The sequence below is a fragment of the Delphinus delphis genome, chromosome 7 (assembly GCF_949987515.2).
Source record: "Delphinus delphis chromosome 7, mDelDel1.2, whole genome shotgun sequence".
In the NCBI taxonomy this organism is placed as follows: Eukaryota; Metazoa; Chordata; class Mammalia; order Artiodactyla; family Delphinidae; genus Delphinus; species Delphinus delphis.
In genome coordinates this window covers 28,668,994-28,681,202 of record NC_082689.1, presented here as the reverse complement: position 1 = coordinate 28,681,202, position 12,209 = coordinate 28,668,994, and the positions used below count along the sequence as shown (strand labels likewise).

The following is a 12,209-nucleotide window of genomic DNA, read 5'->3' as shown; positions in this document are numbered from 1 at the left end:
ACTTACACACATGTATATGTACACATGCAGCATTTGAATATGCTATTTTCCTAGCTGGTTTCAGTGAAAGTATGGTGTATTTAATAGCAAAAGACTATTATTAGCATCAGAAACCTGGACCATTAAATTTCCAGTATTGATTGCATACATCTCAGTTCTGCTAGATAAGACATACGAGATAAAGATAAATGAAGTATTTCAAGGTTAACAACCAAAAAACATACAGGGGAAAAAAAAGTAGAGGAAAAGAGGCAGTGCAACATAGTCATTGAGTCCTGGGAAGCTAGAGTCCTTTATGTAGCAGCTGAACATTTTGCCACTCTCTTTAGTAAATTAATCATAACACTTATAGAATATTAATCAAGACATGTTGAAGGTGTGAGAATGTGCTAGCAAGGCTTTCAAGCAGTTGTAAAGTACTAAAAACAGGTACAAAATAACTGTAGAAAGTATTGTACATCACCCCTAGACGTTTTTAGGTATACTTCTGCAAAATGTTTTTAGTAGTATATCTGCCTATGACAACATACTAGTCATTTAGTTTTAAAATCATGTGCCCAAATGTGACTTTTGCTGTGATCACCCTGGAGACGTTAGACTTCTGCTTATGTGATTTCCTTAAATCCCTGGACTTCCAGATTGATGGGAGAGTTCAGGAGGAGTCGCCCACTTGCTAGGTGCAGGGGAAGTTTTTCTTCTTGCTTATAATTAAGGTCATTTGCATTTTAAAAACCACAGCATATGTTCATATGTTCTATTAATTATGAATATATTATTTCTTCTTCACAGTGCATTTCTCTGAATACTTACCTCTCATCCTAGACTGGATTAAATTTGTCATAGATTTAAGGGATTAAAAAGTAAACTAAGTTGTAAGGGAGATGGATTTATTTTTCATAAACTTGAACTAGAATGTTTAGGACCGTAAGGACTTGGGCACTTCTTAAAGGTCAAAATATTTTAGGAAAAAGAACAAAGTGAAGATTTACAGCATTCTCTCCTTTTGCTTAATGGTTGTTAGCAAAAGTGATGATATGGGCTTGCTTTCTTTTTTGATGATGACCTTTAGTTGACTTGACTTGGTAGAGGCAGAAAATACAGAATTAGTGCTGCCAGCAGTTTATCCCTGATTTGGTATACTTCTATACAGGTGCTGGGTAAGTGAATTTAAATGCTACCTTATCAATGAGGGCTTTACTGGTCTCCTTTTATAATACTGAAAATCCCTCCAGTATCCTTCCCAGCTTTATTTTTTACCCAACACATCTTACCTTCTGATTTGTTACACATTTTACTTGTTTACTTTCTCTCTGCTATTTCCACACATTAGAATATAAATTCCACAATGACAAAGTTCTTTAAAATTTTATTTCTTCATCCCCAGTAACTTGAACAATTCCTGACATATAAATGCTCAGATATGATACTGTAATACAAGTATAATGTATATAATATAAATTGTTAAAATTGAAGATAGTGTTGGTTTTGGAAAAGTGAGTTATTCACTTGTGGAGAATTACCTCAGGATATATTGCTTTACAAAGTAGAAGTAAAATACATTGCAACATAAAAATTCTACCAATGACTTACTTTAAGAGACATCATTCTCATATTCTCATTTTGCCCAGGTAGTTGCTGATTGGCTTGGGATGACCATTTTTTCTTTATCTTTTATCCTTGCTTCTATGCAAGATCACGCACCAGGCACTGACTCACACATGTCTCTAAAGGCCTACTATAATTTAAGCCTTTGCTTATACCATTTTTCTTATCAGAAAATAAATCCCCAAATTTATCAATACTGTATTTGTCTCTGGTGTTTCTTTGGCGTTCCAGCACTCTTTGACTATTGCAGCATACTCTTCTTTTAAATATCATGGAAGCAGTCATTTGACACTTTATTGGGATGTTTATCTAAACTATGTTTTAAACTTTTAAATATCTACTGTCTTTATAAAGGTACAAAAGTGATACAGTCTTAGATAAATTTCTTGAAGCTTTCTAGGATGGAAAGAAAAAGCTGCTTTATCCTCTTTGAAAATTAAGAAAAGGGACTATTAAACTGTTTGATAAATTTTATATATTGTAATATATGTGAATGGTAATATTTTTATATTTGCCCAAGATTGAGGGGCTAGGTGACCTATTCTTAGTCTGTTTACTATGAACTATGTACTAAAAGGAAATAATATATAATTTTATTAAGTGGTCTGCATAATTATGTGTGTGTGTGCATATATCTTGTGTTGTCAGTTCCTAAGATCAGAGCACTTAAAAATTGAGAGAGATCTTTTAATTCATCTCTCTTGTTTTCAGATGAGGAAACTGGAACACAAAAAGCTTAATTTCTCCAACGACCACTTGGTGACAGATCCAGCTTTCCACCAAATGTTAGGGTCTTTCCCAACTACTTAGAACAGCATTCTTTGTTTTGCTCAAGATTGGGTGCATAATACTGCAGGATCACTCCCTTTTTATTTTTCATGTTATGAGTTAGAACTCTGAAGACCATTGTAGCAAAATGGCATGTATCTTTTTGTAGCAAAATGGCATGTATCTTTTGTTTTGGCTGCGTTGGGTCTTTGTTGCTGCGCGAGCTTTCTCTAGTTTCAGCGAGCAGGGGCTCCTCTTCGTTGTGTTGCAGAGCATGGGCTCTAGGTGCACAGGCTTCAGTAGTTGTGACACATGGGCTCAGTAGTTATGGCTTGCACGCTCTAGAGCGCAGGCTCAGTAGTTGTGGCGCATGGGCTTAGCTGCTCCACAGCATGTGGGATCTTCCCGCACCAGGGCTCAAACCCATGTCACCTGCATTGGCAGGCGGATTCTTAACCACTGTACCACCAGGGAAGTCCCAAAATGGCATGTATCTTTGTGAATTTATTTTTTAAAATTTGTTTTTTTTTAGGAGTGACACTTTTGAAATTTGCTTTAAGTTCATAGTTTTCAAAGAATTATGTAAATTTTTAGGGATAAATTCATTAAAATACCTAAATCTTAAATATCAATCCCAAATAAATTTTGGAATTCAGAATTATTGGAGGAACTCTTAAGAATTCTTCACAAAACTGTCAAGACTAGATCTTCCATGATTTCTAAGATTCATTGTTTCTAATATTCCAGGTCCAATATTTGTACAACATTCCCTCTGAGTTCATATGTACCTGATCTTTTTTTAATTTTACAGTAGTATTCAGTCTTTCTTTGTTTTTGCACTCTCAGAAAGCATTCATTTGTGTAATGAATTAGGAGTCTCCTTTCTTGAGTAATTTTGGAAACCTACATATTGGGTCTAGTAACTGATCCTGTGTCTGAAGTACTGCCCTGCTGGCTAAGACTGCTCCTGGGTTAATAGAAAAATTGAAGACTGTACACATTATACCATAGCATCTCTTCTCTCTCCACCTGAAGATAAAAACAAAAAAAGAGTAAAAGCTTTCAAAGTCATAATTAAGGTGCTCGTGTTAAATGCTAGTTTAGTTGGAGACTGCTATTTCAGCACCCTCAAGGTGAAAACCAAAAGAATGGTTTCTGTTTTAGTTGAGTCCTTTGAATTTCTTATCTAAAACAAATTGTTTTTCTGTAAGTAATTCTCACCTGTACTTTGAGGAAGGCCTGAATTATCTTATGAGAGACAGTAATTATACTGTTGCCCAAGTGGTTGATATCTACTCAAACTAATTAAGAAGGCCGTCCCCCACCTTGAAAAAGGATTGGTAGTCTGCCTGAATGAAATGATAATAAAACACTGGCAGTTTATTCACATGGGGGATGCTAACCATTGGAAATACCACACTTTGTTTTTAGAAGAAAGTAAAAAATAAGTAAAAAGAATATTATCTAGTTGGGGAGGGAAGAAGGATGCAAATCACATTCCTATTTTGAATGTGTCCTTGTAGCTGTAATTACTTATGTTAGCTAATGGTTTTATTCTTTTATTATTATAGAGTCAAATATTTTAATTTTTGAAACAAAAAGTTGTAATGATACCCTATACCTTAAATGTCAAAAAAAAAAGAATTAAGTAGCCCTGACATACTGAAAAGTAAACAAAAACAAAAGAAATATGATCTGTGCTTTGGATTACTTTTAATCAAATGGTGGAGTGAAACTATATTTTGTAGTTTCAAAATACATGGTTTCAAAATACATGGATGTATGGATGACAGCATAGGTTAAAAAAAAAATGTGGCTTCGACTAAAGTCTTTCAAAAATGGTTGCATGTTCTCTCTCTACAAAGGAAGTATTATGATGATAAATTTGTATTTATCTTCTCATTCTCATTAAATTGATGACTTAGGGGAGAAGATAGAGAAAAGTTTGCGGGTTTCTGCTCTTATTTAGCTTGACTCAGTACTGTCCTCAAATGGATTCATTTACTTATTTTATTGTTACTAGGATTAGATTTTTTTGCTTTCATGTGCCATTTTCTTCCAGAGCAAAAATATGGACAGTATTTAGTATACATAAACTATTTTGCTATTGATGTTGCTTTCTGTTATTTTTGATGTCTTTCTTAAATTTTTTAGTTTAAAAGAGCACAGGTTTTAAGTGTACAATTCAGTGAATTACCACAGAGGGTAATAAAGTTATTTGATAATTTTTTTTAAATAGTTATTTTTACTCTGTGGAAATGTAGGGTAAACAGTTTAGGTGAATCTTAAACAAAAATACTAATTTCATATAAAAAGGATCAGATTTAAAAAATTTTAGCAGATATCTCAAAATCATGACTGAAGTAAAGCTTTTGGTTCAGAGTTTCAAAATGTTATCTGTCATTTCTGGTATTAAAATTTCTTTAATCGTGCGAGTAATCCTGAATCCATGCTTATGGAAAGAAAGAAAAATAAAAGTAAAGTACTAAAATATGTAAAAAGTAAAAGGTGAAAATCATCCTATACAGTTCTATCAAATCTTTCTCTCTTCAGAGCCACCACTTATTATGATTCAGTTATAACTTCCCATACCTCTTTTCATGCATACACCTTTACAACAATTTGTTTTACTTGTTTTTAACATAAATGGACTTCTACTTTATAGTATATTCATAACTTGCCATTTCACTCAGTCTGTCTTGGAAAGCTTTATGTGTCTTTACATTATAGATAGACTTCATTATTTTTTATTGCTTTAATTTTTTAATGGTCCTCCTTAATGATGGATACTTGTTTCCAGTTTTCTGCTATTATAAAAAAAAATTCCATCCTTGAAACATATATCTTTGTGAACTAGCCAATAAGAGTTTCTTACTGAATTAGTAGTTTCTCTGTATTCTAGATGTTATTGTGTTGATTTTATGTAGCAGATATTTTCTCCTTGTGTACTTGTCTTGGTGGCTTTTGTCATATTAACATTTTAAATAATTATGTAGTCGTCTGTTGATCTTTTCCTTTGTCATCTGTTTGGTGGCTTCTGTATTTCTACATTATTTATATTCATTTCTACAGAGATATTTTCATTTTTAACTGTCACTTGTAAAAACACTTTCTTTTTATAGAATCCTGTGAATGATGGCAAAATGTTAGCATGTGATACATTCTGATGGCATGTAATAATCACATAAGGATCAGTGACTATTTTGATGTCGGAGTTATGAAATAAATGTAATAAATTCTGGAAAAGCATTGGAGTTCTTGTGTTGTTTATGGAATCACCATAGGTAGTCCTCACTATTAAATTTATTTTTGACAGGTAATATGCTAGGTGCTGAATGGTAACAGTAGTACACAAATAAGAAGTAATCCCTTTTATTGTGACTCCTTTAGACACAGTTGCTTTCCTAGTTATATCTGCTATATATAATCAATTTCCCTAACCTCAAGGTAGCAGCTACTGCTGCTAGGAATTTCTCTTCACTTTTGCTGTCATCCAGTGCCAGATCTAAGAAATATAGTAAACTCTTAGCAAAGCAGCTTCCAAAAAGTAAGAAAGATCAGCCTTGATTAACTTATCCAGAATTTTGCAGTTAAAATTTTAAAAGGTGTTTTATTGTGTGTGTGTGCACGCGCGCACACACACGTGTGTAATGTTGCACACTATATATAGGGTAAGGAGTCAGAACACGAAGTAACCTTTTCAGTTGTTTGAGGTCTGACTCTGTGTCTATTAATCCCACCTTTCTACCTTGATACCCAATAACTTGGGCTGTTGAAACCTGGGCTATTTTGTCCTACCACCAATAATTTCCCAAGGAAGTAGCTTATAATTCTTCTGTTTCTTCCCTATAATAGGAGGGAATACCCATATAGGCGGTACCTTGAAGCCAGTATCTCATAGACCCTGTCATCAACTCACTTCTACTCTCTACCCTCCCTCCTTACCTGATTGATACATTTTTGAAAAAATTATAATTATGCTGCTGCCCTTCCTCCCCTTGTTAGTTGGGAAGATTCATGGAAGAGAGGAATCCCGTCTTCTATAATAGATGGAGTAATATCCCATTGGGAAGAAATGGCAAAGGAAAAAGTTCTTTCTTTTTTGAAAAGACTAGAACTTTTTAGCTCAGCGTATTTGGACAAGTCTGACAGTAATTCAACTACATTATAGTTTAACTAGATTTCTGAGTGCATCTGCTAACCTAACCACCACATATACTTATTTACAACTTGAAAATTGCCTTTAAAACCACAAAAGCACAAAGCACTGTAGTGCTTGTAACACTCTTCCATATTATTGTAGGTAACTAAATGACCATGGAATCTGGAGCAGAGAACCAGCAGAGTGGAGATGCAGCTGTAACAGAAGCTGAAAGCCAGCAAATGACAGTTCAAGCCCAGCCACAGATTGCCACATTAGCCCAGGTATAAAATACATGGAGAGATTCCAAGTTGTCTCTTCTAAGAGGAATATGTTTTAAACAAGAGAACTTAGTTTTTATTACAGAGATATACATAAAATGAGCAGAAACATTCTTAGAATATCAAAATTCCTATTTACTTAGTATTAGCCTAATTTTAGAAATGATAGTATTGATTCAGTAACATAACAGAAAAATGTATTGTTAAACACTAACACACTATTTGTAGTGACATAATTCAGAAATAATTACATTTAAACTGATGGGTAGATTGTCTCTTAAAGGAAGAAAACCTAATATGATAACTGCTTTTTTTCATGTCATACAGATTTATTTGGGAGCATGGGAATGCAGATAATCTGAAAGGCTAAATTTACATGTGCTTAAACTAAAAAATAGGATAAGCAAATAAATTGACACACAGTAAATTTCAAGGATGATAGTTTTTGTCCCTGTATATTTTAAATATGATTCATGATTCTTTCATTTTGTCTTTGTCTTAAGCATTCTAAGGTTATATTCTCATTTTTGTTCTTGTGTATTTTTTCTCAGATGTTTTATTTTATTAATAATTGTTGGCATATATATGAGTGAGAAAGGTGGTTAATATAAAAACCAAGTAGCAAACAATAACCTGCTAGGTAAGAAAATGTGACATTGCCTCTTTCAGATGAAAGCTCCCAAAAGAAAATAATCCTAGCCAAGGCTCTGGTATGTTGAGCTTCAGCTTCACAAAGAGTTTAAAAGCTCTCTTAGAGGAGTCATGAGCAACAGTGGGTCTTGGGATATAGAGGGCTAACCACAGGTGGTAACCACACTGAGCTAAAATATGGGCCAAATACTAGATCTCCAGCAGGAATGTAGTCAGAAGCGGTGGGCTGCTTTGTGTTTTCTCCTAAGATCACCTGGACCCACCTCCAGCCCTCAGGTGTAAGGCAAAGCAGAATACATTTAGGGATGAAGTAAAAGTACTCAAGATGAAGCAGGTGTGGGAACGAAGGTAAGAGCATCAGGACTTCATTAGCACATGGTCAAGGCAAATGTGCACAGATAAGAATATGGGCTCATCCAAACATTCAGCCCTGTGGTAAAAAGAAGATATAATACCAGCAGGGATCTTGGTGGTGACAACCTTCAACATATCTATCTCTTGGGACATCATTTTCTGGTCTGGTTGTCCTCCACGTCCACTAAATAATGTCATCCTGGAAATTCCTTTCTTCCTACTGTCTTTCTCTTATGGAGTTTTTGTTTCCAGTGGTCCCTTGAGCAAGTTTGACTGGGTAAAGAAATCATTTTTCTTTCAAATTTTGAAGGCATTGATCCACAGTCAACTTCTAGTGTTGCTGTTTGAAAAGACTAAATCCATTTCTTACTTTGTATCTCTGTTATCTTGTAAAAATCTCTCTGTTAGCAGTGCTTCACTATTTCATCATCAAGGCCTTGGTTTGTAGCAGTTTTCATCCATTGTGCAGTTGTATTCAGTGGGCTTTTTTTTTTTAGTGGAATCTCGGGTCTTCAAATCTGGGCAGTTTCTTTATTTGGTTGATGATTTTTTTTTCTTTCTCCTTTCTCTCTAGGATTCTTGTGATCCAGATATTTTACCTATAGGACTGTTTCTCTGATTTTCTCATCTTTTCTCTCCTGTTTTCTGTCTCTGTCTTTCTGGGAGATTTTCTCAACTTCACATTTCAACCCATCTGTCAGATTTTTTTTATTTCTGCTGTCATGTTTCCAAGAGTTCCCTTTGTTTCTGAATAGTCCTTTTGTGTTTTAATAGCATCCTCTTTATGTTTCACAAAGGCAGTATTTTCTCTTACCTCTGATAATATTAATTAAGTTTTAAGTTTTCTTTCCACATAGATTTTCTTCTGTGTACCTTTTCTCCCTTCTGTCTGTTTTGGTCACCATCTTTCCTATCAGAAGATTTCCTTGAGTATTTCATAACTCGAGGTTTTCTGCCTACATTTAAAAGTAGGGAACCAAAAACCTGTATTGGTAGTTCTGTGGCTCTTTTTGGGGCCTAACATCTGAGTTCTGAGCTTCACGGTAGGATGATTGTGGCATCCCACTGGCATTATCTCTTTTTTTTTTTTTTTTTTTTTACATCTTTATTGTGTCATTATCTCTTAAGTCTTTCTTCTCCCATTAGTGTTGGTCACATTTGCAGAGAAAAGCTTTACTAATCTTCTGCTTATAGGTAAAGACCTTTGAGCCAGACGAGGGAAGAGGACTGGGACTTAGTACCCACCTCAGCAGTGCCTGGTGTTAGGCAGTCAAGAAACCACCTATCCAGAAAATAAACCTCCATTTCTCTGTCAGCATAGGGTATAGATTAGTTATTCTTCCACAGAGAGTTGAAGAGGGGATCCAATTGCTTTTCAAAGACCTTCGATCAGCCTTCCTTATTTTCAGCCTTTCCTTTCACTCTGCCTTCTGGGGTGCCTTAGATCCTGAGCCTCTTAAGGACTTTGTGGCAGAAATCAGTCTGTCCCTGCCTCTGCCTCATGAGTTGGCCTTCTGAGGTTTTCCAAGTTCATTACCATTCATCCATTTCCAGCCTCCAAAACTCTTACTGTTATCTCCTTTCCCATTCTTCTCTGCTGGTGTGATTATGCCTATAAAAACAAAATCAGTGTCATGAAGCTTAATTGGAAATTCAAGAAAGAACAAAATTATATTCACATGTTCGATTTGCATATAATCACTGATAAGTGGAATGACATGATATTTGAATTTTAGGAAAGCTAGTGTCTGTTCCCATTTATATTTTTTGTTGTTGTTCTTTTTAATACCTAATTACAGAGTTTTTTTTACTTGCTCATCCAAGTTCTTAACACATATATTATACATTTTTGACATTATTTCTCTCAATTCTGATACCAGTTATATTTTGGTTGTCAGTCTTTAATACTAGAAATATATAATAAAATTTTCAAGTCCAAGACCATTGTGATGTGATCAATGAACAGTAAAAACACAAATTCAGCCTAACTAGTAAAGGAAGAAAGTCGATCTAAAACAATAATGAAATGCCTTATTTTACTTTTAGAATTTACAGAGATTTTTTTTTTAAGTGGAAAAAAAAACAATGTTGGTTTCGAGTATGGGAATGTTAATTTTTATGGATGGTTTTAAGTAAAGAGTTGGGTAAAAGGATGATCGTTGCAATTTTGTTGTAAAATAACTTTCTTGTAATAGGCAAATTTGAAAACCTAAATATTCAATAATAATTTTTTGTATATTCAGTAATTTAATATTTAATAATATTAAGTTAGTGATTTTATTATTGTTTAATTAATTATTACTAATAATTTAATTCCAATAATTTGTTGGGATTTATTAAACAAATTATGTAATTCTTACCATTATACCATTCTTTATCATTAAAGAATACTATTAATGGTATGAAGAGATATTTAGAATGGATTTGAAAGATAAAGTAGATTCTGTGATAGTGTTATGAAAATTGAGTGTATATATGCATCTTTAAAAACACCTACATCTACAGCAGAAATATTAAGTGATTAACTCCGAGTGGTAGGGATATAAGCAATTTTTTCTTTTTTGGTATATCTGTATTTTATAAACTTACAGTGAGAGTAGCCATTATGTAGAATAATTAGGGTAGAAAAGGGATTATTTGTTGAGTGAGCTTGTTATGTTTACCCTAGAGAATACTCAGAGAAGAGGACGTACTAATTGCTTCAAATATTAGAAGAGCTTTCCATTGAGATGGGATACTCTAAATAAATTATGGTTTTGGTTCTCAAACTTTGGCGTAGGCGAAAGTGTCCTTGGGTTCATCAGAGATTCTGACTTTATAAACAGGCACCCTATATAACTCTAATGGTGGTCGTCCATGGACCACATTTTGAAAACAAGGTAAAAATAAGATGTATAGTAGCCAGAAAAACGATTGATAAGGAAGGCCTTCCTAACTGTCCAAAGGAGAAGCTCATGGTTTTAGCCTCTACCTTCAGTGGGTATCTCCCCCAAGCTTCATAGTCAAATATTTAACTGCCTGCTAAACATCTCTACAAATTCAGATATCATATCAGTTCCATCATCTTCCACCACTGCCCCAACCACCCATAAGCTTCTTTTTGTGTTCTCTCTCTTTATGGCATAGTCTACTAATTCTCACCCAAACATGAAATATGTGGGTCGTCTTTGATTTCTGTCGCACCTCCTTCAATCAGTCATTCATAAAGCCCTTTCTGGTTTGCCTCCTGAATTTTCATTAAATCACTTCTCTCATTCCCATCCCTACCACAACTCATGCCTAATTTCTGGCCTTTATCATCTCACCCTTACTGCTATATATAGACTTTCTCAGTTGGTCTCACCTCCACTTTTTTCTTCCTCTGAGATAAGTGTCTTTCACACTGCCACTAAATTAAAGTGATCTATCTGAAATGCAAGCCTCACCATGATATTCAGGAGTTCAAAAGCCCTTCAGTGCTTTTCCCAATCTCACGGTAAAATGCAAGTTCTTTAACGTAACATATGTAAGATTTTTCATGACTAGCCCATCTGGCCTCTGCCTACCTCTGTTATTCCATCTTTCCACACTTCCTACATCATATAGTAACACACTTATGTGCTCCAGTAGTACTGGCTGCTGGTCATCCCTCTTTGCCATTTACAGACACTGCTGTTTCTCTTTGCTTTTGCCATTGCTACCCTCTGCCTGGAATTCTGTGCCTCCCCCCTGCAAATCATAATAACGTGCCTTACTTGTATTCTTTATTTCAAATTCACATGCTTCCCTGGTAGCCTCCCCTCCTCTTGGGTGGGGCGGGGTAGCTTTCCTCAGTGTGTCCATTCTTCCCTTTGCAAACCTCATTACTTCACTGAATTATATTTATTTGTGTTCTTTTCCCCATTCCTTCATACACATGCCTTAATAATTTCGTTTAGGGCAGGGACCTATGTCTTTCTCATTTCTGTAGTTTCAGTTCTAACATTGTTTCTGACACACATATCCGCAATAACTTTACCAAATGAACAAATAAAATTGCTACCCCCAAACGCATTCAAGCACAGGAACAGTAAATACCATCTGATAGACATGTATGACTTAAGAACCCTTCTAACCTGGGTATTGAGTCATTAAATCTGCCCCCTTTGTGCCTCAGGAGAAAACTGGTGTCTCATATTCTTTCAGTTCTGCTCCCTTATTTCTTCAAGAGGAAAATAAATCCTTGAAATATCAATTATTATCAGTTCAGTGGGTGGGGTGAGGATAGAAATTTTCAGTTTATAATATCTATTAACACTTTCTCATTAATGAAAGGCATACTTGTAATTAGTTTACAGGAGATAAATATGCTGTATACTGTAAGATATGTATTTGTTCTAGATTTAGTAGCTAAGTTTTGCCCAAGTTTGGGAACAGTTATGTTTTAGAAC

General features: G+C 34.7%; 2 protein-coding genes across 6 annotated transcripts in view; one reads left to right on the top strand and one right to left on the bottom strand.

The window, feature by feature from the left end:
• CREB1 (cAMP responsive element binding protein 1) overlaps window positions 1-12,209 on the top strand; it is a 56,959-nt gene that overhangs the window by 11,731 nt on the left and 33,019 nt on the right. For 4 of the 5 annotated variants that reach the window (XR_009520111.1, XM_060016215.1, XM_060016216.1 and 1 more), the window contains exon 2: window positions 6,677-6,798. The exons of the other annotated variant lie outside the window; for it this stretch is intronic. Coding sequence is in view for 3 of the 4 variants with exons in the window: in XM_060016215.1 (XP_059872198.1) it covers window positions 6,685-6,798 (114 nt within the window). In the remaining variant the exon portion in view is untranslated. The remainder of the gene's footprint in view (window positions 1-6,676; window positions 6,799-12,209) is intronic. 5 annotated transcript variants of the gene reach the window in all.
• The window catches only part of METTL21A (methyltransferase 21A, HSPA lysine), a 56,306-nt gene continuing 50,916 nt past the window's right edge, over window positions 6,820-12,209 (bottom strand). The window contains exon 5 of the transcript XR_009520112.1: window positions 6,820-9,412. The gene's annotated coding sequence lies outside the window, so the exon portion shown is untranslated. The remainder of the gene's footprint in view (window positions 9,413-12,209) is intronic.